The 27,442-nt window shown below is 39.8% G+C and overlaps 2 protein-coding genes across 10 annotated transcripts; both read left to right on the top strand.

Moving 5' to 3' along the window:
* The first annotated feature begins 121 nt into the window (after window positions 1–121).
* Window positions 122–7,402, top strand: LOC117413991 (GPI mannosyltransferase 2-like). 8 transcript variants are annotated; one of them, XM_058997549.1, is made up of 4 exons: window positions 122–346; window positions 3,495–3,602; window positions 4,307–5,500; window positions 6,630–7,402. In XM_058997549.1, the coding sequence occupies exons 1-4, from the start codon at window positions 302–304 to the stop codon at window positions 6,957–6,959; spliced, it is 1,677 nt and encodes a 558-aa protein (XP_058853532.1). In that variant the 5' UTR covers window positions 122–301; the 3' UTR covers window positions 6,960–7,402. The 8 variants fall into 8 exon arrangements, with proteins under 8 accessions (XP_058853532.1, XP_058853535.1, XP_058853533.1 ...); XM_058997552.1 differs by lacking the exon at window positions 122–346 and adding an exon at window positions 354–530; XM_058997550.1 differs by lacking the exon at window positions 122–346 and adding an exon at window positions 2,109–2,377.
* Window positions 7,403–7,553: 151 nt separating this feature from the next.
* LOC117413249 (palmitoyltransferase ZDHHC18-B-like) lies at window positions 7,554–27,319 on the top strand. Of its 2 annotated transcripts, XR_009308276.1 has the most exons (10): window positions 7,555–8,943; window positions 12,388–12,548; window positions 13,501–13,650; window positions 13,938–14,075; window positions 14,476–14,524; window positions 15,641–15,743; window positions 16,271–16,383; window positions 16,889–16,982; window positions 24,194–24,289; window positions 27,010–27,144. XR_009308276.1 is itself a non-coding variant. In XM_058997545.1 (9 exons), the coding sequence occupies exons 1-9, from the start codon at window positions 8,693–8,695 to the stop codon at window positions 27,247–27,249; spliced, it is 1,299 nt and encodes a 432-aa protein (XP_058853528.1). In that variant the 5' UTR covers window positions 7,554–8,692; the 3' UTR covers window positions 27,250–27,319. The 2 variants fall into 2 exon arrangements, 1 of the variants encoding a protein (XP_058853528.1); XM_058997545.1 differs by lacking the exon at window positions 24,194–24,289 and having other exon boundaries at window positions 7,554–8,943; window positions 27,010–27,319.
* The last annotated feature ends 123 nt before the right edge of the window (window positions 27,320–27,442 follow it).

Below are 27,442 nucleotides of genomic sequence, written 5' to 3'. Positions count from 1 at the left end.
GTGATGGTTTTATTCATTTAGTGAAGATTCTTTAGAAAAAACTAAAACGGGATCACCTACCCCAGCCTTCACTAACTTCCACAAATAAATAACTACTGAATGTATTTGATAAATGTTTTAGAAGCTAGTCCATTTCAGGTTGGACAGAATGGAAAGGCAATGGCACAAAAGACATTAATGTTTAGTGTTAAATGAATTCCATGTTTGAGTTGAATAATTAAGCATTCAAATATGCCAGTTAAGACTAGAAAAAAATAGGTCTGCACTGCTTCCTAGTCTGAACCAAGAGAAGACTCACCTGATGAAGAAATCCTTCCTAGATGCCATTGAGACTGGGGATATACTGGTACTGTATATATGGCCTGTGAAAGTTTGTATTACACTATAAGAGATGGAATAACACCTCCTGCAACACCCCTACAGAGACCTTTCATAATGTCTGTGCTGAACTAAAGGTCTGTTGCAACAGGATGCCTTCCTCGTGGTTTGGGGAATATGCCCTCAAGTCCAGGACACACTGATTGTTTTGGGTGAATATTGATTTCACTTCCGTTTTTATATGCAGGTTATACTCCTAGTCATGTGTGCAGATTTAGAGACTTATGCTTTACTGCATCAGCAGAATCAGTGGGGATCATCAATATTTGTGAGAGGAAAGAGTCCAATTTAGCACCATTTTTAATCAAATCGGGAAATTTAAACTTGTATATTGTTTGCACTGGGATGGACTGGATTTGGTATTTCCGTGACAATTTTTAAATCGGCTATAACTAAATAGTACACTAGATGGCTAACTTCCCAAGTCTTTCATGGTTTGGTGTAGGAGTAAAAGAACAAAGAGAAACAGTTGTGTGTTTTATTCTGGAACGCTTTGAAAAAATGCTAAATCTCCATGTAACCAAACAATAATCTACACTTAAATTACAGCCCTACTCGTAGCTTGGAAGAATGTATTAAACTGCTGCCAACAATCTGTACCAGAATTGCTTTGATGGAGGAAGAGACCCAGAGCATCCATATGAAAATGGTGCAGAAGATGTTGATGTCCACCAGGATGCAAAACATCACATGTATAAAAAGCAAAACAGTTAACATTAAGCTTTTTCAGTTGGAGATGAAATTTCCCAGCGACATTCTTTTTCAGTTACTAAGTCACACTTGGTTATAATAATTTTAACTTGCTTACAACATATACCTTTCCATTTTTAAGACCAGCTGTTGCGTCAAAGATTAGTCGGGTTGGTTTGATCCAAATGAAATGTTTTCTAGTTTGTTTTGTATTGATTTAACCCTGTAAGACAAAACTCGAATTTACAATACAACTAATTAGACGCACGTTCATAACAATGGGAAGGAAACAGGTCTTTGCAAAATATTTATGATCTAGAGTTTAAAATGTGGGGTGTTTGTAACGTTCTTGACCGAACACCAGGTTTATTTCTTTATGCCACAGGCGGCTGGGAGGAGTCTGCATGCCTGGAGCCAGTGTGGCAGGCTGTCTCAGAGGTCATTAGGACTTGTTTGATTATAGTGAAGCAGACAGCGTAAATGAATAAAATGTGTATAATGGCTTTTTTTCCGTTTTCAGTCTGGATTAATGGGCACAGCTCATTATGCTCTATTGAAATGGGATCTGTTCATGCAAATGTCTTTTCACTGGAGCGGCTGCCTTGGAATCAGCAGTAACAATTATCTTCCAGGAGGGTGATTTAATTGGCCTTTTTCCCCTCCCTTGCTGTATAGGGCTTTAGAAATAGCACTGGAATTGTTTAAGAACATTAATGATATAGAAGGTAGTGTAATGGTGAATTTCAAAGAGGAGAACAAAGGATAGACTACCTGGACAAACCAAATCTGTAGCATGCTTTTTTTTTTTTTTTTTTAAAAAGGCTGAAAAGCCTTTCATGTGACATTTAAAATTAGCAAAATTACAAAGGCAACAATTGGTTTAACAGGTATGAAATGTGTGGAAAACATTATATATATATATATATATATTATTTTATAATGATACTTTACACTGTTAACATCTGATAGACCTCTATACAATTCCAGCTTGGTTTCAGGCAAGTCGATACTTAGAGCAAGTGGACGTAATATTCGCGTCTACCACTAGTAGCAATAGCTGAAACTAGAATTTACGCGAGTATTCTCAAATTGCAATGGCGTGCTGGGGTTTGTCCTTATCTGATGTTCGTTACGTGCAATGTGTGCAGCAGACACAATGAATATGTATGAGACGCGTGTGGAGCACCGCGGTAGCAAATTAGGCGCCAACCAGGACTACAAACGAAGTCTGTCACAGGAGTGCTTGTATTTGATCTGGTCCAATTAAGGACGCGACACGGGATTAGACCTCCCCTTTAAACCAGGGCAGGTGCTGTATGATTTACTATTGAACGCAGTAGCAGATGCAGACCCGTGTACTCAACATAAACAACACGCATCTATTTCCACGACGACGCGGTAAAATTGCATTCCCAAATTAAAATGTGGGTTTTTGCATTCGTGTTGTTTATAGCGCGCTGTCTGCACTACCTCGAAAGGTTTATTTTTTATTATTATTTACAAATCGATTTAGCAAACCCGCATGGTTTTGTCCATGGTAATATGATTTTCAGAAGGGGAACCTCTGCCAAAAATATTCTTTATTATGACAGAATAGCTTTGACTCTGCTATTGGATTTTGCAGAAGGGAGGCCGAGCCAAGACTTGACTGCGCCTGCGGAGACGGTCATACATTAATGCGCATGCTCGTCTCTTGGTTAGCGCTGCATATGGTTGACTGAGTAAACAGGAAGTGTGAGAGATATGCGATTTAAATAGACCTGGGCTTTAATTATTCGATTTAACTGATGTTATGTGTTTCTAAAATATTTAACAAGCGAAAGGTATTTTCAAAATGTATTAACTCGCTTTTGTTAAATTTATTTACGTGGATTTTAATCTCATTACCGCACTGCAGCCTTGCATAAACAAGCAAGTCTCTCAATTGGTTTTTGTATCTACTGTAACGTAGCTTGAGCTAAAACAAACTGTCACTGTTAATCTGTGTTGCTTACTTTTGTGTGAAGTTTTGCATACTTTATTAACAATACATACAAGTCTGTATTTCATTTATAAAGGTTTGGTAAACTTGTTTTAGATTAAGAGCGGGTGGTTTGGCTGTAATTAAATAGCAAAACCGAATGGTAACGTTTTTTTCTTCAAATGCATGTATTTTGTATTTTCTTGAGATTGATGAATCCAATGAATTGAAGAATTATGTTGTGCAGTGGAAATAGACCTTAAGGGGTGCTATTGCCATCTACCGACCCAGTTTAGGCATTGCAGCAACTGAATCCGGGAGGATTATTTGAACATTATTTGTACCTGAAGGTGGTTCAACAGATCGTGCTTGGAAATTAGCCATGAGTCAATGGGGAAACTCCCTTTTGAAATAAAATCCAAGAAAAATCTTCTCTAAACTACTGTTCTCTCTCTTCTCCTGGCAGGACTGCACACGGCGCACAGATGTAGAAGCAACTCAAACAGCAAGAATGGATGTGGGGAGAGTGGTGAAGTTTGCAACATTCTCAAGGGCTCTTACACTGCTGCTGCAGGTTGGTTTGACTGCTGCTGGATTAGTTATTTTAACCTCTCCCTGATAGGATTCTCCAGTAGTAGATTCTTCCCATCTCAAACTTGACAGCATCATTTGGTACGTGACTGAAGATCGCTGAGCGTGGGACATGGTGAACAGCATTCACTACCTATGTCATAGTAGAAATGTCTTGGATCTTGTGTGATAAATTATGAAATGGAATTAAACAAGGATGGAAGTAAGACTCCTCTTGCATAGCAGTTGTACCTATTCCAGGTTTTACTATAAGCTTGATTGGCCACAGTGGATAGGTAACAAGCTCAGGTGTCTTCTATTAAACTCCTAGTAAAACCAGGAATGGATCAAACTGCTATGCAGTGAGAGTTTTATTTCCATCCCTGTTTTAATTCCATTCTATTTTATAGTTTCATACAAGATCTGAGATGTTTCTGTAATGAAACAGGCAGAGTATGCTGTTCACCATGCCCCACTTCTACACATTAGTATGGGGAATTATGATGTATTTAATTAATGTTATGCTTGGTTTTAAATTATAAAAATCACTACAGTTTTATTTCCATTTTTTTTTAAAAATATAAATGTGACTCCTATGTACATTGACTCCAAAGTTTCTATAGACTGTTGTCAGAGATGCACTGGGATAACTATTTTTAGGGTTCTTCTCGTTTCACATTCTGAGTGTGTCTTGTTGTATCTTTTCAGGCTGTGTTTAACTCCCTGATTCCAGACCACGTGCCCGATGCATTCAGTCCTCCCCACGTTGCAGAGCCGAAATGCTGGGACTCCCTGGTAGAAGTTATATTTGGGGGCCTTTCCCGCTGGGACGCAGAGCACTTTCTGTTCATAGCTGAACGCGGCTATGTCTATGAACACAATTTTGCCTTCTTCCCTCTGCTTCCTCTGAGCCTGCGTGCCGTTGCAGCCACTGTTTTCTGGCCTTTGGGAGGATTGCTGAATTTCCGAAGTCGTCTGCTGCTGTCTGTTGTGTTAATAAACTCTGTCCTGTTCGTCCTCAATGCTGTCACTTTGTACAGCCTGGGCAGGCTGGTGCTCCAGGACCGCAGGCTGGCCTATTACTCCAGTCTGCTGTACTGTATCACGCCTGCTAATGTCTTCATGGCAGCCGCCTATTCCGAGAGCCTGTTTGCTTTCTTGGCGTTCGGAGCGATGTGGCTGCTGGAGAAAGGACAGGCGTTAACAAGCTGTTTTGTGTTTGCCCTCGCGACCGCCACCCGCTCCAATGGAATTGTAAGCGTTGGATTCCTGCTTTACATTCAGTTTCAACGCTGCATTTTACAGGCCAGAGTGGTTGGCAGGACTGCGGTAAAGCTGACCAAGTTTTTAAGTTATGCTCGGATTTCTTTTCAGTTTGTGCTCTCTGTGGCTGTAGGGACTGCGGTCGTTCTCCTGCCTTTTGGTCTTTTTCAGTATTATGGATATGTGACGTTTTGTAAACCCACGATGAAACCAGAACTTATCTCAAATGCTTTACTTGAGCTGTCCGAGCAGAAAGGCTACCGGGTCCCTGATATGACCAGAGACTCACCGAGCTGGTGTTTTCACCAGTACCCTCTTTTGTACTCTTACATACAGGATGTCTACTGGAACGTGGGGTTCCTCAGGTACTACAAACTCAGGCAGGTGCCAAACTTCCTCCTTGCGCTGCCTGTCACAGTGCTGGGTACTGCAGCAGCCTGGCAGTACTGTACTGCTAACCCCTGGTTCTGCTTGCAGCTAGGGCTTATCGATGGGAAACAGAAGGGTCAGAGAGGAGAAAACCCTGACTTAAAAGGGTCTGACAAACCTGCCTCTGGATTTTATAGTCCCAAGGTGTTTGTGTACTTAGTACATGCAACCGTGCTCTTAGCTTTTGGGGTCTTTTGTATGCATATTCAGGTAATTGTTTTTTTTATGTAATTTTTTATATTAAAATTTGATATAAAAAATATCAATTACAAACCAGAAGTCATTAAAATACATTTGTTTATTAGCATGAGCAACCTTCTCACTGGTCGCCTTTTGTAATAATGTTGCACACATGGACAAAGGGCCCTTGTAATCTCAGTACTAGATTCAAGTCCGTTATGTTCACCAGTAGCTAGAAATGGACAGATGGACGGACACAATCAATGCACAAGGGTCCACATTTTGAACGAGGACCCGAATAAAACGCACACAAATATGAAAAAATAAAATGCAGTTGTATCCCAGGTGAAGGGCTAAGTGGAATTATTGATGTCCTCCTGGTACTGTTTTACATAACTAGTATAGATGCTCATTGGTATACTCCATCATTGTAGAGGTCCTTGGAATCTTACATTCCCTGCATTGAGCCAGGACACTGCTATGATAAATATAGCATAGCCATTGCGAAGTGTTAAAAACACTGCCGGATATTAACAGGAATGCAATTAACACTTGCTCCTGTGAAATGTGAAAGAGAAGAAGAAATAATCTGAACGTGTTCTGTTGTCATTTACAATGGCGAATTGTTCTGATCATTTCTATACAATTGAGAATTTTAAAGGTTATCTCTTCTGCTTGTGTACTAGTTACAGTATCCAGAGAGCATGCTTTAAAAATAGATGTGCAAAAAAAAAATCCTATATATTTTGTTTAAATGTTATGAAATTCAATGCCAGCTCACACATCTGAGAAACTGGTCTGATCTGTCAGTTTTGTTGTATTTCTGTATTTGTTGAAGATGTTATAAATACAAGGATGGTTGTGGATGTATGAAGCCACCCACTGTCCCCCAAAAAATCTCAGATTTCAGAAGGTCAGAATGCTACCAAGCATTAAATAACACAGGGGGGCTCATTTAAGATCACCAAGTTCTTTAGCAGTGCAAACAGAACTGTGTTAAATGGCATGTGGATATAGTCCTTAATGTATGTAGCAATGCTGTGGCTTGTTAAACATTTTAACATGGACACTTAAACTCTCGATCAATCATTTGCATTTGCATTGTGAATAGGTTTAAATAGAAATGTCAGATTTGAAGTATTTCTGCTCTTCTTTTCAGGTTCTAACTAGATTCCTCGCTTCCTCGTCTCCTGTTCTGTACTGGTTCAGTGCCCATCTTCTTCAGAAACATGAACCCTTCTATAGCACAGATAGAGTCGAGAAAGCTGCTTCCTCCACACAGAGCCACACACGTCGTGCCAGGATGCCCACCTCCAGTGATGCCTGCATGACTGGCTCCGAATGGAGGATCCTTCCCCAGAATCCTCTCACCGAGCTGCTGTTGAACTGGGCACACTGCTCCGCTGTCACCAAGTGTCTTCTGGGGTACTTCATATCCTACTGGGTACTGGGACTCGTACTGCACTGCAACTGGCTGCCGTGGACATGAAGGAGGGCATTCAAAAAGAATGACAATTCTGAGTCTGTGAAGATAAATCAACAAATACCATCATACGTGTCTTTATTAAATAAACTAAAACTGTACCTGCCCGTTTTGTAGTATTTCTGTGTGTGTGACAGCAGTTTGTGTCTCAATCTACCCACAATTATGCATTTTAAATATTAAATATTGTAAATGACAAGAACTACTATATGTGGAGGCTGTGTGGTCCAGTGGTTAAAGAAAAGGGCTTGTAATAAGGAGGTTCCCGGTACAAATCCCACCTCAGCCACTGACTCATTGTGAGACTCTGAGCAAGTCACTTAACCTCCTTGTGCTCCGTCTTTCGGGTGAGATGTAATTGTAAGTGACTCTGCAGCTGATGCATAGTTCACACACCCTAGTCTCTGTAAGTTGCCTTGGATAAAGGCGTCTGCTAAATAAACAAATTATTACTATATGATGGCAATTTATTATTTTAATATAGCCTAAAGGGTAAGGTAAATACATTTGCTATGTATGGTAAATATGTTAATATGAAATATTATTATATATAGAACATAAATTTTAACAGTTATAAACGTGTAATCGATGAGTGATTTACTATAACGAAGCACCGCGAGACTGTATCGCTTAGCAACAGATCTGCCTAGTCGTAAGGAAAGACGTGGAAGTGTCGTAAATAACACGATCTAAGTAACCGAGCGAAGAGAGACACTACTAGAAACGCCTGGTGTCCATCCTATCGGAAAGAAGCAGGGGGATAGCCAACAAACTAGGGGTTGGTCGAAGTGAGATTACACCGGGAAACAAAGCATAAGACAAACATTAAACAGGCACGCCGGAGACAAAGGAGAGCCTGCCAGCGCACGATAAAAAGATACCCCGGGAAATGAGCATCTGTAGCGGCCGGGTCTGTCAGGAAACACCGCGGATTGGGCGCTGCGGTATCGACGCGGTCCCTGAGAAATACATCCTGTAACCGGCGAATACACAACGCTAAAAGTGAACAACTGCACTTTCAAAGATGTGTCTAAGGAAGGAAAACAACACACTGAACAATTGCACAAAACCGGCGTTTTGAAGAGGTTGTTGGCTTCTGAAACCCAGCCATAGCTCAGTGCAAGACAAAAGCATAGCGTTTTAGAAACCTCGAATTTGTAAATATGAACAGCAATGAGTAGTCTTCTAAATCGTTTTGAAGTCACTAGTCTTAACGTGTGTCAGGTCTGTACTGCTGGTCAGTTATGCTTGGTACACATGCAAAAGGCAGCTTCTAATGAAAATTGAAACGTTTGTCATAATTGAATAATAACGACAGAAACAAAACACCTGTGCTTTTAGTATTTTTTGTATTTTTATAGCTGTTTGTTGAAAGCAGAGGGGTGTACGTTGTGTCTGTTTTCCAGGGCTTTGCAATGGTTTGCGTATAGGTGTTAATCTGTGTTTTTATTTAACACTGAGGTGTGAAAATTCTAGCCTCTCTCTTCCCAGGCGTGTATTAGATCAGGGACGGATTTTGTTTTTTCTAGCAATATTATACAACGTACAGATTTTAAACCACGCACAAGCCTTCAGCTGTAATAAACTCACCCCCATGCCAACTGATTTAGTTTTTTTTTCTTTTCTCCCTCCCACTGTCTCTCTGGGAGCATCCCTATAAAACATAAATCGCTTTAATACTATCACTGTCATTCCCACGCTGCTTCAATCTTAATCTTACCTTGATTACTGTAAAGACAATGAAAGATTGTGAATACCAGCAGATCGATCCGCAGGCTCTTCCAACACCCGCTCCGCTCGCCGCACCCGAACCCGAACCCGAACCCGGGTCCGAGAAGAAAACCCGGCGGCCTCGGAGGAAATGGGAAGTCTTCCCGGGAAGAAACCGTTTTTACTGCGATGGAAGAATCATCGTAGCTCGACAGAATGGCGTGCTGCCGCTGACTCTGGGCCTTATTCTCATCACCAGTGGCCTCTTCTTCACTTTCGAGTAAGTTTAAATTATACATAGAGTGAATATTAAATGACACGGGCCGCACCTATTCAGTTTCTAAATCCTTGTGTTGGCAAATGAGTCGTCATGGCATTACTCGCACAGGGTTCCAGCAAACAGTTAACAATTCCAGTACGTTTAACACGTATTTATGATTTAACAAGCTACCAAGTGAATAGACAGCAAGTATTACATCAGTTAAAATAGTGTATATATCATTTTACACAAGTTAAACTGCAATAGCAATATCACAATATCAGTGTTTTATTTTACCATTTATTCTTACCCGTGTTATTATCACTGAACAGAAATGGTTTTTTGAGGGTAGGTGACACAGTGAGCTGATGGCATTTTGCTTTCAGAGGTCTGGGTTAGGATTGAGTTTGGGTTTCAAGTAAACGTACATTTTGTTACACAAAACCACTACACAGTACCTGGCAGTATTGCAAAAATATATATTTATTTTTTAAGTTGTGTGTTTAACAACAGAGTTAGTTAAGGTAATTTTTTTGGTTTTGATAAATTAAATTAAGTCTGGCATTGCAGGGATGGAGGTAAGACTCCTATTGCATAGCAGTTCTGCCCGTTTTAGGTTTGATTAGCCACAATGGATAGGTAACAAGCTCAGGTGTGTCTTCTTAAACTCAAAACTCAAAACGTGTGATCAAACTGCTATGCAATGGGAGTCATATTTCCATCCATGCATTCATGGAGCTGCTAAAGATTTAATAACCCATCAACAGCATCCTAGAAAGCTGTCAAAATCAAACTTCATATATATGCTTTTTAAAATGTTAACATTTTAGACTGCAGCCTTATTTAATTAAGATGACCTAAAAGCTGACTAAATAGCAGCAAAACTGACAAAAAATAAAATAGATATGCTTTTCCAGATTAAGCTAAAGCACAGATTCAGTATTTCTTTGTTGAACGTGTTAGTTTCATTCCATTTTGACTATCTTTTACCAGACCACCTTTTTATTTTTTCGATCATGTCCTGGCACCAAAGTGACAGCTTTGTTCAGAACCCTGTTGAGATTTACTATCAGCTGCGCTCTCCCACATGTAATAGGCCCCGTGCGTTTCTCAGGGGACATGCTTATTGGTCCTTGGTTACACAAGACCACCCTGGATTAGAAAGAGGAAATGTCTCAAGGTTCCACCCTTGCTAACTTCCTGTGTTTAGTCATTAACTGTAACAACAAGGTCAAGAAGCCCAACTGAACCTGCAATGTAGTTTCTTCTCCAAGGCTCTTGGTGGTCAGCTCCAGCTGTCTTTACCTTATTGCCATTAGAAATGTGGTACGCCAATCACTGCTGTTATAAAACTGGTGCTATTGTTGGGCTTAAAGATGAGGGCATGTTTTATTTAGAACAGGAAACTGCCAAACCATGGAGAACACTTTCCTTCATATGAAACTTTTTAGTCAAACAAGGTAAAGGATGGTTAATGAGGCAGACTGTCGAGATGGGATTCCTCTTCCAATATCATTTGTAATAGTCTGAAGTAAAGATGCATTGATGATTTCTTTCCTAATCCCCCACTGCTGACTCTTCATCCTGTCGGTTGTTTCAGGGCTATATTGAGCAGTCTCTGAATTCTGTTCTTGAGTGCGATGACTCAACCCTCTTCTGAGTCACACACCCACTGTGTGAAGACAGCTACGGTATACAAATTGCTGTAGACCTTAGATCTGTTACCGTGATTACAACATTTAAGCTTTTAGTTCATTTTAAATTGTACAGCACGGTTCTTGTGGGCTATTAGTAGTTAAGGGTTTAAAATGAGTCATTTTGAATGCTTTTTTTTTATTTCTGAAGGCAGCTAGTCTTTTAGGACAGATGGAATGTTGCAAGAGGTGTTCTTAAAGAGCAAGTAGCAGGATTCCGATAAATGTAGCGTTATACGTCCCCACGTGTTGCTACAACTGTTTAAATAACATACCTGTTTTCTTTTCATTGTTAACATCCTGACACCTTTTTACACCTATAACTTTAAAGTCTGTTTCAAAGCTCTTTTCAAAATGTCTGCTCTAGTGCACTGATTGTTGCCCACATTGTCAAACAGGTAACACAGCAATAACTGTCCATGATGTGGTACGGAACAGAAAAGCCAGAGCACTTCTTGTTCTGCTTTATTTTTATCGCTCTTCCTCCAGTGATTTAGAGAACAGATCTCAAACCCCAGTGCACTAAAGCGGACATTTTGAAAAGAGCTTTGAAACGGACGTTAAAGTTAAGTGTAAAAGTTCAGGATTAACAATGAAAAGAAAAATTACAAGTACGTTATTTAAACAGTTGTAGCAACACATGGGGATGTATAACGCTGTGTTTTGCTTAAGCCGAGTCCAAACCTGAGTGATCAGTTGCACAACTTGGTTGCGTGCAACAGAATCACTTATATGTGGATGATTCTGCAACCAGTTGGTTGGTACAATCTCCTGAGTGGTTTACTTTCCTGTGGTAGAGGCGGTATATTTAAAAATGTGTCCGCTGTAAGCCCTGTGTTTCTGACGACGCCTCAACCAAGGTCTTGTCCAGCATTTACATGGCTTCGCTTCTGCTTTTAATATGGCATTTAAAATAACTATAGATGAGATGACTATAACAGCCAGTTCTTCGTCTGTAATTAGTTAAGCCATCGTTTACTAAAGATAATGACAGAAAGAACTGACAGCACCAGCAGAGTCATTGTCATTGCCTGAGTAAAAAAATAAAAAACACAGACTTCTAAATGCAGGAAACTTGTTTTGCAACTAGTTGCGCGGGTGTGGTCAAAGCAGTTGCAGGCAGAGCGATTTGGTTGTGCAAATGATCACTCAGGTGTGGCTCCAGCTTTACTTATTAAATTCAGGTTTAACCTGTACTGTCACGGAATAACAGCAACACTGCAACCTCTTGTGATCCTGCTTGTAAACATATTATCTTCAAGTTTCTCCCAGCAATTTGTTTAAAATAAACATGTAAAGAATTGTTGGTGATCCATATTGTACAACATTTTTGCACACTGACCTAGGCAAAAAGAAAAGGCATTTATACTGGTCACTGGATCTGCCAAGAGACATGAAAACCTGGCCAATTGATCTAATTCGGACAAGTTTCCAGCTGTTAAGCTGTGTAGATGTCCTGAGTTTTTAGAAAACTTAATGCAGGGAGGGAAATAAGACTCGTATGTATAGCAGTTTCATACTATGGGCTTGATCAGCCACAGTGCATAGGTAACAAGCTCTGGTGTGTTTTATTAAACACCTAATAAAACCATAATGAATCACTGCTATGCAATGGGTAGTCTAATTTCCATCACTGATAGCGAACTTTTAGAAGATCTGATCCCGGCATGTCTGGTTAAAAGGTTTCTGTTGATGTCTGCTGCTGCTGCTGCTGCTGCAGAGCGTGATCTCCGTGTCCCGGCTTCACGCTGTGCTGTCTCTGTTTCCTCAGCTGTCCGTTTCTGGTGGAGCACTTGACGAGGACCATCCCTGTGATTGGCGCGGTCCTCTTCTTCTTTGTAGTGATCTCCTTGCTGCAGACCAGCTTCAGTGATCCTGGGATACTGCCCAGAGCCACACCGGACGAGGCGGCAGATGTGGAGAAACACATTGGTAAATAATGCACCGCTGCGAAGGTTTTTCTGCGTTTCATCTGTCTGAACATTTTATATCTATATGTGTTATAAAATGCCCCCAGCTCCCTTGGCTCGTAACCATTCCTATTTTTAAAAAGGCAGGACCAGTTTTACATAGACTGCTAAATATAATGCAGAGATACCCAGTAGTAATGCAGGCTTTTTAAATAACTGTGCAAATATGTGCTCATACTGTGACACCATCTGCAGTATTGTGAATTTCAAGTCAAATAATATTTACATTTACGACTGGCTGAACAATACTTTGTATGCATAACGGGTTACAAGTAAAATGTATATATTTTTTTTAAACTGTTCTTGAACAGCAGATTGCAGGTGTCAGCTGGTGCTTTATGCAAGACTGATCATGTTGAAAAAAACAACAGTCATACAACAGGCATTTTTTTGATTGAGAACAGATCATCTACTGTAATGAATTGCAAGATCTCGAGGCATATAAAATATAGATCACATTGACCTCCTTTTGCATGAGTACTGATTAGCATGACTGTTCAGAACCGCTTGCCCAAATTCAATCAAACTTTGTCTCTAAGTCATACTACAGGGGTCATTTCATGTCAAACAAAGTAAGAGGCAGCATGTCAGTCCTTAGTAATTGCTATAGATGCCCTGTTTGTAGTAAATTTGAGATGACTTCCACATGGTCTTTAGCCTTTGCGGCATACGTCATCAAGCAGCTGTCAGTGTGGCACCAGGCAGGGCTTGAATTGATTGTAATTAGGGTTGATCTAAACTCGCGTCTGAAACAGCACTTGCTTATGTTTTACAGAGCTGGCGCACAACCATGTTAAAGAAATTCTAAACATAGTATATTGCCCTAATTCAGGCCATTATATGTGGATAATGTACTGAAATAAAAATGCACTATCCATGTCTGTTTTATTAATTAATTAATTTTTCTTTCTCAGATAGCTCAGGTTCTTCTACTTACCGTCCTCCTCCGAGAACGAAGGAAGTCATGATCAACGACCAAGTTGTGAAGTTAAAATACTGCTTCACCTGTAAAATGTTCAGACCACCTAGAACCTCGCACTGCAGCCTCTGTGACAACTGTGTAGGTAAGGTGCATCTCTGTGTGCGCTCGGACTAACTGAAGCCCCTCTGGACCCCAAACGATCTGAAATTGGATAGGGGTATAAGATAAGGTTTGATCTTGAAGAAGCTCTAATTCATTGCAAAGTCATCCATCAATGCTGAAGTTTTACTTCAACTTAATTGTGAGATAAGATGCATGGGTGTTGCTCCTTTTCTTCTGTTCCTGCTTCTGTTTTTAAAAAATATATATTGCATTGCTTTTATTTCAGCATTTTAAAAGCAACTTACTTCATTTTTTAAAACCCCACAGAACGCTTTGACCATCACTGTCCATGGGTTGGGAACTGTGTTGGAAGACGAAACTACAGATTTTTTTATACCTTCATTCTGTCGCTGTCGTTTTTGACCGCATTCATCTTTGGCTGTGTGATAACGCACCTCACGCTACGTAAGTAATGTACTGTACATCTTCACTGAGTGCATTGTGGTGCCAGCACATGGTTAATAAAGTATCTGCTGTTAACCAGTGCATTAACATGCACCCTCTCTCTGTGTCCTGTCCCATTGCCAGTGTCTATTCCTTTACATGCAACAGAATGCCTACAAACAACTACGCATTTTAAAGACAAATAGATCATTTGTTGACAAATTTCAGGGAAGGAGCCTCTGGTTTAAAAGCAAAGACAACCATCCAATGGTGGATTCCTGTCGTCTTCAATTGCATTGTTGAACCAATTATTTAATAGAGTTTTGAGGATGAGTTGTTTTGAGTTTTGCCGTATCTCTTGGAGATCTGCTGCTGATTTACATTGATCAGAGCGTTGTTTTTTTTTTTTTATTATTTCTAGGCTCGCAGAGTAACGGGGTTATTCAAGCGCTTCAGGACAGTCCAGCGAGATATCCTTTCACAAGATGATCAGAGTTCTAACAGTACAGAGCTGCCCATGAGACTGTATTGCTGTTTCTTATTATGTTTGTTCATTTTACATTTTATTTTTGTGATGAATGGGACGTGGAAGCACACATTGGTATGAAATATCCCATTGATCTTAACTTGCATTCTTCTCGTTTTAGATACTCATTTGTATGTAATTTTGTTTTAGGCATTGGATCCTGTTGACTTTAAAACTCTGAAGTTTATAGCACCTCAGGACTCGATGTAGAAACACATCTAATCTCTATATTTGATGCGACAGTGTTTCGCAGTGAATGTAAGAAATGCCACGTGAAGCAAATGTGTTGTTTCTCACATCCACTGGAGGCAGTGTCGCAGGGAACGGGTTGAGGGGTACACTCGGGTGTAGCAGCTGTACTTGGAGAGAACAAATGTTTGAGAGGCCACTTTTAAAATGTCACCAGGGTGGTATGACTGAAACAGGAAATTAAATGCAAAGCGATTCTGAATGAGAAGAAGAATACACTTAAGAGGTATTTATGACCCCCGATCAAGTTGCGCTTTTAAGGTCAAGCATTGGGTGGCTCGATGGGTATCCCTCCAGGGAAGTTTGAGGTATGCTGATGGTGTATGTGGAAGCTCATGTTATCCTTGCTGTGTTGGCAGAGAGGACGCCAGTAACATTCATCCTAAGACAGTAAGTGAAAGTAATCTGTTTTCAAAGTTCAGCTGTGCTGATGCAGTGTTTACATTGTTTTCTGACTGCAGTGTTGTTTCCAGGGTCGGGGTGAATTCATGGTTTTTCAATTCCTTTTTAAAATCAAATTCCCCTTTTTTATCAATCCCAACACCTCATTTATCAAAATTACAATTGGCAGTATTCTGTTGAAATGAGCTTCACACATTACTTAAATTGAAGTCACTGTTAGTCAATTCAATTGGCTTCAAATGAAAGCTGTTGAACAATCGCAGTAATAATTATGTCTTTAAAATATCGATTCCAGTGCCTTGGAAGGAAATGGAATTGGGAGTTGATTTTAAAAAGGAACTGGAATGGACCCTGACCTGGGCTGTATCTTCGTTGTAATGACACGTTGGCTCCTTGACTCCTCTTCCACTGTTGTGGAGCTGGTGGTGTGTTTTTTCTCAGTATGGTCTATCCTTGGCCTCTCAGGGTTCCACACCTATCTTGTTGCCTCTAACATGACCACAAATGAAGATGTAAGTATCCCACTGCGTCGTTTTGAACCCAAAGTTGGGGTCGATTACCAGTGTAACTGCAATGGCAATGTAATTGTAATGGAACTTTGACACCTGCGGAATTGTAATTATACCACATAACTGATCGATTACAGTTCAATTACACATTGATTTGTCCTTGCTTGATCATTATTCATGTATTTTGAGCCACTTTGTGGTAGTATGTTTCTGTATTTGTACCTGTGATTGCTTGGTTATTTAGAATAAAGTATATATAATAGTGTTAGTATATTCTTAATTACTGCAGCCTAATTTTTTTAACTAAATGTATAAACTCCCTTTGCTGCACATGGACTTTGAGTGGGTTCTTCTACGTGCTATGCAGTGAGTGAAGCTACAGGGTTGTGGCAGTATAAAAAGGCTTCACACAATTCCTCTACAATCTATAGCGGAAATGTAGTCTAAATCATAGATCAGGATTTGGAATGGTTCATTATTTTGCAGTTAGTTTGTTGCTGATGTAGTTTTCTGTCTGTGTTGAATCCCAGATTAAAGGCTCCTGGTCCAGTAAACGAGGTGTGGAGGAATCGGGTAACCCCTACAGCTACAGCAATGTCTTCACAAACTGCTGTGCAGTGCTCTGTGGACCCATGCCACCAAGGTGGGTAAACCTGGGAGAGGTGGGGCCATTTCCAGTACATATGAAGAATACTTTATATACTACAGTAACATGACCAGGGTCTGATTACCAGGTGTAATGAGATCATTGATTCCTATAGGCAGAGTCTACTCTAAAGGCTTGCTTCCTTCCATACAAGCTTCATTCTTGCCCAGTTCAGCAGTAAAGAGTCCTATCAGCTGAAATAAGCTTTGATATTGATGTATTATACAGGTACCACTTGTACCTTGCAGGGTTGGGGTCAATTCCTTTTACGACATTTATTGAGCAAACATAGACACAACTTATCAAACACATGTGCCATTTGTCAACCACACAGGTCATTGTCTAATTGAACGTGCTTCACAAGTTGTATATGTTTGCTCAATAAGTTGTAAAAGGAATTGAAATGGATTAAAAGGAATTGGGAATTGATCCCAACCTTGGTACCTTGAGTGGTTATAACAAATTTGACTGTAAATAAAGTATAGATTTTTCTTTCTTGCAGTTTGATCGACAGAAGAGGTTTCGTCGAGGTGGGCAGTGTCGCTCCTCCTCATCCTCATCCTGCCTCCATCATGGGAAAAAATGACACCAGCATGGTAGGAGGCGCACCCTAGTGGTCATGTGAGATAGTGTAGTGCTTGTCTCTGCCTGGCCCTCGCTTCCTACCTGCCTGTTTCAGCTCTGTCCTTTGCATTCCCTTTTCAGGGGAAAAGAGAGGAAGGGCTCTTCATTTGTGAAAATGTCAATAGCCCTGTCGTGTTTTAAAAGGTGCACTATCCTATTCCAGTACTATCCAGATGTCTTCTATACCTGGAGTCATAGACAGCACACAATGATGACAATGAAGAACTATTGAAAAACAGTATGCTGAATTATCCCTGGTCAGTTGCTGGAGATTTTCAAGCCTTTTGGGATTTCGAGTTCACTGCCCTGTATCGTAAAGCTGTTGCATGTTAATTTCGCATTCCAACATTTTCCAGTTATCCCTGTGACACAAAGGTACACTTTCAAAACTTAATCTTTTGAGTTAAGCAATTGAATTACTGTTGCAAACAGCTCCACAGCCAGAAGCCTTGAGGTTAACGATCCTAGAATAGACCCATGTTGTAAGTGCAGTTAGAGGCCAGCTAGTTCCTGCTACGCTACCCTACCTACATGACTTGCGCCAGTGATTAGTATTGCACCAGGTTAATTTGAGTGCACAGTAACAAACTGGGCTTTTAGATGACGTCTGAAAAGTAGTCTTGAATTTGAGACCTTTTTATATGCTCAAACAGAAGTGCACCTTTTTAATGTAAGGGGTGACAAACAGGGTTTCACCTTTTTGTCCTGAAAAAACGTGTAATTGAAGATCTGGTTCTACGTACTGTACAAAATTGTGATACTTTGAGATCTGAGGAAAGTCCATGAATCTTTTGTATACAATTTTTATAAATGTATGTTATTGCAGTTGAAATGATTTTTTTATAACCAGTATGGCCTCTAAAGACTGATTGCTTGTGCTGCCTTTTATTATGGCAGCTAATATGGTAATTATTTTTCTATTCTACTGAAAGATGTATTACAAATCTTCCCTTGGACTGCCGGCATTCCAGTTCTGTGACTGCTCTGTGTTGGGCAGCTTCTTTGCAAAGAGTATGGGATAAGGAAGCTAGCTGACAGTGACGGTGAATTTGCAGTTACTATAAATCGATGATCAATAACTCCAGTCAATGTCCTGTCAATGATACAGAGTTTAAGCTTCTTTTCATGAATTAGAAACCCTTTGATTTGAGCTTGATTCAATCATAGTATACAAAAGTTTCCATAAGTCAGGGATTTTTCTCTATAGCTGTAGCTTTGTCATGTTTTTCAAACATTAATTATGTTGAAATCTGCAGTAGTTAAATAACCCCTTCACATCTGGGATCACACACACAAACAATCCATGTGCAATATTTTAAAGTTTACAATACACTACATTTTACATCTCTTACTGTAATTTTAACAGCTTAAGTGAAACAAATCCTGGTCCTACTGTGTGTGTGTGATTTCAGCCGTCTTTAAGGAGTTAAATTGGGGGGTAGATTCTCAATGCATTTAGCTCAGTGTTTGAAGAGGTAGAGGTTAATTTCCTAGCGTCTGCATGTACCTTCAGTGTAACATTAACACCATGCTTTTCCTTCTACAGCAATGGGGAAGTGCATCGTGAATAGGACACCATGGCAGTTGCTTGTCATTTGTCTGCTTTTATGTTTGGGATGTGTTCAGTTTGAACTTTGACACATTTACAATGCATTTTGCTTGTGCAAAATTTGAACCACGAACAAACAGTTAAAGTTACAAAACCGCAATGCTAAAAAAAAAAGTCACTTGCATGTAATGTCCCACAATATTGTTCCTTTTTACGCTGACAGTTCCTTCATGTCTTTTACCAGATGTATGTTCTGCAATAGATTTGCCTTTGTGAACCACATTGTCTGCTTGCCGCCATGTGACTTTGGAACTATTGGGGCGTTACAAATGACATTCAATGAACAGCCTTTGTAGTGCAGCACCAGTGTAGTCCGTCTGCCTGCGAGCGTTCAGGTATTGAGTGATGTCATGCTAGACTTTTACATGTATTTAGAGAACCACTCGGGGTGACACTTGGTCAGGACATTCTTTAGGACAAGTTAGTGATCGTATCTGAATCTGGGGAAATACGGAGGAACCTGTCCTTCTGCATGTCACAGTTTACATGCAGTGCACCTAGGTCATCATTTCGAAAAAGTGGTGATTTGAAATAGCGCAATGTGTTTTTTTTCCTCTAGAAGTGAAACAAAAACAATGAACTATTTTACAGTTCTTAACACCTTGAAACAAGATGTTTGGACTATGAGGAACAAACAGAAATAGAGAAGTTTTAACTGTGAAAGGAAGATGGGCCTCCAACAGCAGTCCTGTTACTGGGAGGTTTGTGTGAGAGAGAGCGCCACAGGTTTTGTTGATCACACAAACTCTGACTTTGTTATGTTGGTTCAATATAACGTTGCCAGCATACCACAGTTTTCCCTTAACACTTCTGTGTTTGTAGCAGAACTGGAGACACCAGCTAGATGACCAACCTCTTTTCACCTGAAGCATTCTTTGTTAAACTGGTGCCTTGTCTTGAGCAAAGGGTGTCTGGCTCTATCTTTTTAACATTGCCTTGGATAGCAGAGGAACACAGGGATTGGGGCTATATTGGAGAGCGGTGTTCTTTTATTTAAGAGATTTCAAACTAGTCATTTCAATTGCATATTCATTTTCTTTGTAAGCAGATGTATGAGCTTCAGGGAGTGGGCCTTCCGTTCCATGTTTACATTAAAGTATTGGTGGGGAAATGGTACGTGAACAGCCACCTTTTATGAGAAGTCAGAATCAAAGACAGGACTGCTTTGTGTCAGTGTTACCTACCCATGCAAGCAAATTTAGCTTTAAAGAGCCATTTAGAAAGAAAATTGAATTATTTGAGCTGTTAAATTCAATGAAAGATAAGGATAAGTGCAAATTTCTGATTTCTTATGTTTTGTCTGATTTCTCTTAATTACAATAACAAATAATTAATTTATTGCAGGTTTAGATTTGAAACGTGTTTCAATGTACTGGCAGGCGTCGCAAAATCAAAATGAAAGTGAAACCTGCTGAAATATTTGAAAGGTGGACTAATACAAACCTAGATTGTGCAATATACATGGTGATTTCAGAAAGTGGATATCATGAAAACTGGAGGGTACGTGAAGTATGATATATGTGAAGCACCTCTTTATCATGAGGGTTGTGCAATAATGCCAGCCTTTAAGTAGAAAAACAATTCAAATCGTGAATCGCCCTGTATATTATGCAAGGAAATCTTTAATGGGGGTGCAATCGCACAGTATGTACACACTTATCTTTCAATGAACATGTCTCTCTTTTACATATTTTGGAAAAGGACAAACACCCAAAGCTGTTACACATGCGGATGACTTCAAACTGCATTTTCACACTATATGTACTGTAATATCCTGCTGGCTTCCCTGTTTACATGCAGTGTTAGTGGGAAGCTTTAAGAACTGTATCTCTCCTTTATGCAAAGCTGTTGTGTATTTTACACCTGACTCCCACTCTCCAGTCCTGTCAGGCTGTAACCTGGTTTCTGATGGCACATGTTAACATACCGCACTAAGGCAAGGCAGGACTGAAAGGGTTAAACCCCACAGTGCCTTCAAATGCATTCTTAGGACTTGCTTCCAGTGGGGTGGTTGGAGGCAGGTGTTTTCAGCTGTTTTCTCCAGAAGTATTATTTCTCATAAAAGAAATGCCAGTCCACATATAGTGTGGTATATGCTGATATACCATACTCGCCAGGATGAGACACCAGGATTATTTAGAGCTTATTACAGCATCAGGAGAGCCACCTGGGTTGCATAACCAGGGATCGGTGAATATGCAGTCCAGGGTGGTTCCCGTGGGCTGTAAAATGCTCTAATATCAGGCTCACCCGGGCTGGGTATAGTACAGTCAAATCAAACCTCAAGACTTTCACAGCTTACAAGGTTACAGAGTGACAAAAAGACTCCTTAATTACAAAAGAAGCAACTTGCAATAACTGGGGAGTTTACATCCGATGTAAAACACTGCAGCTTTTAATAAACACATTTATAATTCTTTATTTCTATTTGCCATTTTTCAGTTAGTGTGCTGCTGTGTTTTTTTTTAGTTTTTTTTTTTTATAATCAAGTAGTGTTTGAAAGATCTATAACAAACTTTTTTTTATGACAAGTATATTTTTGTTCATTTGTTATTTGTAGAGTATATTTATAGATTTTTCATATAAAAATAAAAAAAAATATTTTTAAACTTGAGGATCTTTTATTATTTGTTTGCATTGTGTGACTTCTGTTAAGTTAAATGAATATGTAGTGCTGTGTTTGTATATACACTGTACGTGCACCCCAGATAGTCTATATTAAATTGAGTACAGCCACACACAGACATGCACATGTAATATCTTGAATTCATGGTAAAGTTAAAACATCTGAGAGTGCTGTTACCTTTCACCCAATCTTAAAACAGTGTATCTATATTATAATAATGATACTAATAATAATAGTAATCATGCATACATTATTATTTAATAATACTGTTAACTGGGCGTTGGAAAACAAATGCAGGTTTTAAACAAAGTTCCGCAGAAGTCTGGACTGATGGGTTAATTGAAGAAGCAGAGTTGTGTCTTTTAAGAACATTTTCCCCTTTCCCAAATTGCTGCTGACCAAAAAGAGCTTTCGCATGAGCCGACATGCTGGGAAGGGCGAGGTTTGAAAAATCTTCAGTGTGGTGTCTGCCCGGAGTCTTTCCCTAGTAGTGGTCTGCGCCTTGCCCCTGTGAGTCAGACAGCAGGTGACTGACGTTGGCAGTGCTGTTACCTTGTCGTGATTCACATCTCCCCTTAAAGAACTGAATGTGTGTGTTTGCTTGAGCAGTACATACTGCACAATCGATGGACCCGCTGCATAAGTAACCCTGTCTTACCGTGTGACTCATGTGCCTGCTGACAAAGCGGTTGATTTCATCAGCCTACAGTATACCTCCCTCACATAAGTCACAGATGGAATTTATTGGAGAATTTTACATCAATGTGGATTTCATCAACTCATTTTTTCAGGGGTTTGACACAAGCCAGTGTTTATATGTAGTTTTGAGTGAAATGTGGAGTGTGGAGTAGTGGTTAGGGCACTGGACTCTTGACCGGAGGGTTGTGGGTTCAATCCCCAGTGGGGGACACTGCTGTTGTACCCTTGAGCAAGGTACTTTACCTAGATTGCTCCAGTAAAAACCCAACTGTATAAATGGGCAATTGTATGTAAAAATAATGTGATAACTGTATAATGTGAAATAATGTATAATGTGATATCTTCTAACAACTGTAAGTCGCCCTGGATAAGGGCGTCTGCTAAGAAATGAATAATAATAATACTGGTATACCGAGTTGCTTTGCATTCCTTTGGTAACCATTTTGATACAAATTAGTGTCAATGTTAATAGTAAATTACTTGTCTACCAAACTAGTTTATTTAGTTTTATGGATGGTTTTACAGACCAGTATATCACTAATCTTGGATAAGGTTTACCAATTGTAAAAATATTAAGTAGTCCAAGATTAGTGCTGATCGAGGACTGTGAATCCAGCAGCCACACATTTAAAATGATTATTTTTTAATTGTATTTGTGTTGCTGTATGAACTGCTGCATTCTCCTCCACATGAGTGACAATGTAAGCTGCTAAAGGAGCATGCAAGCAACTCTGAAAGGCCAGCTAAAAGAAACTGTAAACTGTATCTGTCAAACCAGAGATCCCGCTCCGAGGCTGCATGGAGACTCGCTGAGGTGTTAATGTGGAGCCAGAGTGTTCAATTCTACCAGTAGGATGTTTCTCTGCTCCAACTGTGATGTTTAAGGCTGTTAATTTCATGTCAGTGGTGGCTAGGCACAGATTACACCTCTTTCCCATATCCAAGTAGGGGGGGAAGGTTCTCCAGTTAGCCTTTGCAAGCAACTTGAATACACAACTCCTAATTCCCACAACTAGGGCAAAGCACGGGACAAGCTGAAAACAGTTCCTCATGTGAGTTTAAAGGATGAGGGTCTCTGTGATGGTAATTTTGCCTACAAGTGATGGCCAGAAATGAAATATTTACCATGGAAGGGTGACAGGGTAGCGTCTTGGCCCAGGCTGGCTACCGGCAGGAAATAGACCCAGAGACACAAAGCTGCAGTTTTAAAGCGCTATTGTGCACTTTATTAAACAAAATAACACCTAACACAGGAACAAACAAAACATGGCACAAGGGCCAAAATAAAGGTTCAAACAAAGAATAACACACTTGTAGGCTGGGCATTAGCCTTCACCACAAAGTTTTAACATTACAACAAAAAAACATACCTGTGATTGCTGGCAGGGATAGATTTAACTCCATCCCTGCCAACCTTACATTCTCACACACTATGTACAGCAGCAGGGCTTCTGCCACAGGAACTTTAGGACAATAACATCTCATTTATCACCTCTCATAATGCTAAACAACATATTGAACACTGCCATTTTAAGATGGTGCTCGCATTATATGCAAAGAAGGAAAAACGATCTTAAAATGAGAAGCATTGCACAGCTGGGTTTACATTGGATTTCATACAAGAATGTGACAATAGACAAGTTTATTTCTGCAAAAAATAACCCTCTTGGTTCTGATTAAAGTGAAACAATTTCTATAGTAAATATTTCATTCTTGGCGTCACTTGTAGGCAATATTCCAATCTAGATTCTTGTCCTATCCTGTTACTAAAAATGCTTTATCCAAGATGACTTGCAGAGACTAGGGTGGGTGAACTATGCATCAGCTGTAGAGTCACTTACAACAACATTTGCTAAAGGTCACACAGTCAGAAGCTGTGCTGGGATTTGAACCCGGGACCTTCTGGTTAGAAGACAGTTTCTTTAACCACTGGACCACACAACCTCCACAGAGACTGTGGAGAATTTAAAATGAAAAACTAAGATATATAACTTTATCGCAAGTCTAATTTTGTTTCCCAGCCTTTATTTTCACTTTGCCAGGAGGTGAACCTACAGTCTGGAGACAGGATAATGGATTTACCAAAGTCAAAGTGAAAACAAAAGGCTGGAAAAGGGAAAATGGGGTCTGCGAGAAAGGTGTTCCGCTAATGAGGAAATGTTTAAAAGGTTATTATTAACTCTCTAATTCCATGTGGGATCCTTGTCTGCAATGAGATGGTAATGCCTGGGTTTTGTGGTGTTTCCTAGGAGGAGAGCTGTCAGGATTTTGCTGTTTCTTGCACAGCATGATGGGGGATAGTAGACATTATTGGATTAACTGGTATAACTGTCAAAGGGTAGCTGGTAAGAGCACCGTTTCACTGCATTATCCTAACCATCATCATCATTAGTGTCTGTGGCTCTTGTGTTCTTTCATTTTGAAGCTAAACAGCAGGCTAACTACAGTAACTTTGCATTTTAAAATATAGCAAGATGGATATGGCAACATTGGTAGTATTTAGGCGTTTGATGATGCTTTCATAAACAGTGGATCGGAATTCTTTTTGTAAAACAAATCGTTCCAGTTCTCATAAGCAAGCCTGCTACCTGACTTTAAGCTTGTCTGGTGATTTCGTAAGTGCATTTATAAAAAAGGAAGCTCAACATGAGTAAAAATACAGGAGCAACAGAACCCACTCTGGGGTGATTGCAAACACCATTAAACAGAAGGGAAATGTAAATTATATAGTATTTGTAGCTACTTCCAGGGTTGGGTCAATTCCTGTTTTTCAATTCCAATTCCATTATCAGTTTCATTCCCTTCTAATCAATTCCAACACATCACTGACCCAAGATTGCAATTGGCAGTATTTTGTTAAAAGTAGCTTCTCACTGTGGCAACGGATTATTGAAATTGAAGTCACTGTTATAGTTAGTCAATTAAATTGGCTTCAAATGAAAACAGCTGAACAATCACAATAGTTATTACTTTGAAGTCATTGGAATTGATTTAAAAAAGGAACTTGATAATGGAATTGAAATGGAGAAACAGGAATTGACGCCGCCTCTGGCTACTTACCCTTTAACACATCCATATCCATCAGCTTGCATACATTGTACAGTAGGTTGCCCATCTGTCTTTCTGTCAGCATTGCTGTCTTTGTGAAGACTCTAACAGAGGTCAGTTTCATTAACCTGTATACCGCAGCCAGGATCGTGTGCATTTAAAGCACTGGTGAATTCTCTCTTAGCGGTGTATTTGTTGATCAGATTGACCCCCAGGTTAGTGAATGTGTTTTCTGGTTTTTAAGTGACTGTGTTGCTTGTTTCCTGCTGTTTCTCTCGCTCACGTTTAATTATTTTCCTCCGTATTGAAAGTTGATTCTGAGCTCTATGTACTCAGCAGCGTATCTTATGTGTGTTACGTTCTGTGCCACAAAGCTAGCTGCGGTTCACATGGCTGTTTGGAGAACTGCACTGATTATCAAAAGGGATATATAATGACGACTTATACCATATCCCTGCAAAGGTGACATGCATTCATCTCATGGCCCTGTAAGAACCTACTGGGCTGTATTTTCATAGCATTTATTCGTACTTCATAAGCATCACCATTACTAATCGCTCCTTCCAGATGTTTGAGTTCTGCTGCCTCCCTGCAGTCACATGGAGGAACACTGAATCGCGCGCCACTGGAAAAAGCAGCAGCAAGAGGATTCTGGGAGTCAGAGTTCTTGTAAAACTTTCTGACCCAACTCGGCTCCTCAGTAAGAAATCGGTGTTAATGGCTCTTGAAGAACATTGCAGAAGTGCCTTGTTGAAATAGCTGGAAAGAGCAAGCGGTACATTTATTTCATTAGTAGCTTTGAGGAAAAAAAATACAATTAAATAAACAAATCCTCTAAGCTCACCGTAATGTTTTATATAGGAAACTGCGACACCTACATTCGCATTGGAGTTCACCTGTTCACCTGTTCACCCAAAGTGGCATGTCACTAGGTGGCGCTGTCACTTACTACAATAAAGACACTGGCTGATCGAGTCAGGAAACTGGAACTGAAGAGCAGCTAAATTAACAAAAATAAATTTAAAAAAACGCATGTGAGTCTGTGTGCATTAAGAATTCCCAACAGCATTAAATAAAGGAGAAAGGAAAACACATTGAAGCTACTTGCTATTAAAGTCAATGAAAACCCCACAAAGCAATTAAAGAAAAGGCGTTTCCTTCAAACGCATATGTATATTTTACAATGGTCTTGCTATTAATTGTATGACATGTGCATGGCTTAATGGGGCATGACTCTATTGTCTCCTTCACTAAGAATATGATATACATGTAGCCCCAGCCCATTACAACATTAAGAAAAGGCCTGCTTTTATTTTTTTAAATGTTTATATTATTTTATTTTATTTCACTTTTAATAATAAAAATTAGAATTGTTGATTTTAGGCGAATGGACAGTAAATTTTGCAAGGTAGTAGCGACTTTAAAGTCTTTTCTGTGACGTAAAACAGGGACATCCTTTTAGACTAAAAAGTCTGGCTGCACATCATTGCAAAGGTCACTAACAGCATGTTTTTTTTTCAAAATAAAAGCGCTTCTGTTTATATATATATATATATATATATATATATATATATATATATATATATATATATATATATAATGTATATGTATTGATTCCTTTATTCCTTGTAAAAGGAATTGGGAAATTAATACCTGAAAATTGATTCTGCCTGGCATAAAGTCCATGATGTTAATGTTAATTGAACCTATTTTTAAACTTCAGTATTCACCTAATTATTGCCTGATCAGTAATGATATTGATTTCATTGTAAACCAGAGCATAATATTGCAGTCTAAAAGGTTCCTATTGAATAGAGAACAAAACAAACTAAAGGATGGGGGCTCCTTTTGACTGGCGCACCCTGACGCTAATAGGCAGCTTGTATTCCGTGAAGCTGATCACTCGCGATCACAGTTATTATATAGGACTTTATGCATGGCAGGTTGCAAACATGCTTTAACTAACTTAGTCTGTTCTTGAATCCTGTTCTCTCCCCCCGTACCCCTCCCTCTCCAGTGTGCGCAGGGCACTAAACACCTTCTCGAGACCGCTACGCGCTCGCTGTTCATGACGGGCCAGCGCACGCCGAGGGACCTCAAGCCGGTGCCTGAACCCGCGACTAGCCATACCGCCTGTGCCTCAGGAGACCCTCACCCAGCACCTCCCAGTCCCCCGGGCAGAGCTCAGCCTCCCCCTGGACCAGAAACGAGGAAAAACAACGGAGCAAAGAAACAGAAAACACACCATAAAACCTAATGACCGACTCGCCAGACCTAACTCCATGCAGATCCCTTTACATTGAAAAGCTTTTTTTTTTTTTTTTTTTCACGCAGTTACCTTTTTTTTTGCAGCGAGACAATTTACATAGTCCCATTTCAGAAAGCACCTTCTTCCACTGGACGGTGAGGCACAGCTGGAGGACCAACCAGGGGATCTGAACTTCTGTAGG

Source organism: Acipenser ruthenus, chromosome 23 (genome assembly GCF_902713425.1).
Source record: "Acipenser ruthenus chromosome 23, fAciRut3.2 maternal haplotype, whole genome shotgun sequence".
Classification (NCBI taxonomy): Eukaryota; Metazoa; Chordata; class Actinopteri; order Acipenseriformes; family Acipenseridae; genus Acipenser; species Acipenser ruthenus.
The sequence above is the reverse complement of the archived record's forward strand: the minus strand, read 5'-3'. Positions and strand labels throughout refer to the sequence as shown.

Bases quoted from the DNA above. Each gene is read 5' to 3' on its own strand.
- LOC117413991 (XM_058997549.1), top strand. From the start codon at position 302: ATGAAGAAATCCTTCCTAGATGCCATTGAGACTGGGGATATACTG. The intron at 347-3,494 runs GTACTGTATATA...TTCTCCTGGCAG, and splicing joins TTGAGACTGGGGATATACTG to GACTGCACACGGCGCACAGA. The intron at 5,501-6,629 runs GTAATTGTTTTT...TCTTCTTTTCAG, and splicing joins TCTTTTGTATGCATATTCAG to GTTCTAACTAGATTCCTCGC.
- LOC117413249 (XM_058997545.1), top strand. From the start codon at position 8,693: ATGAAAGATTGTGAATACCAGCAGATCGATCCGCAGGCTCTTCCAACA. The intron at 8,944-12,387 runs GTAAGTTTAAAT...CTGTTTCCTCAG, and splicing joins GGCCTCTTCTTCACTTTCGA to CTGTCCGTTTCTGGTGGAGC. The intron at 13,651-13,937 runs GTAAGGTGCATC...AAAACCCCACAG, and splicing joins CCTCTGTGACAACTGTGTAG to AACGCTTTGACCATCACTGT.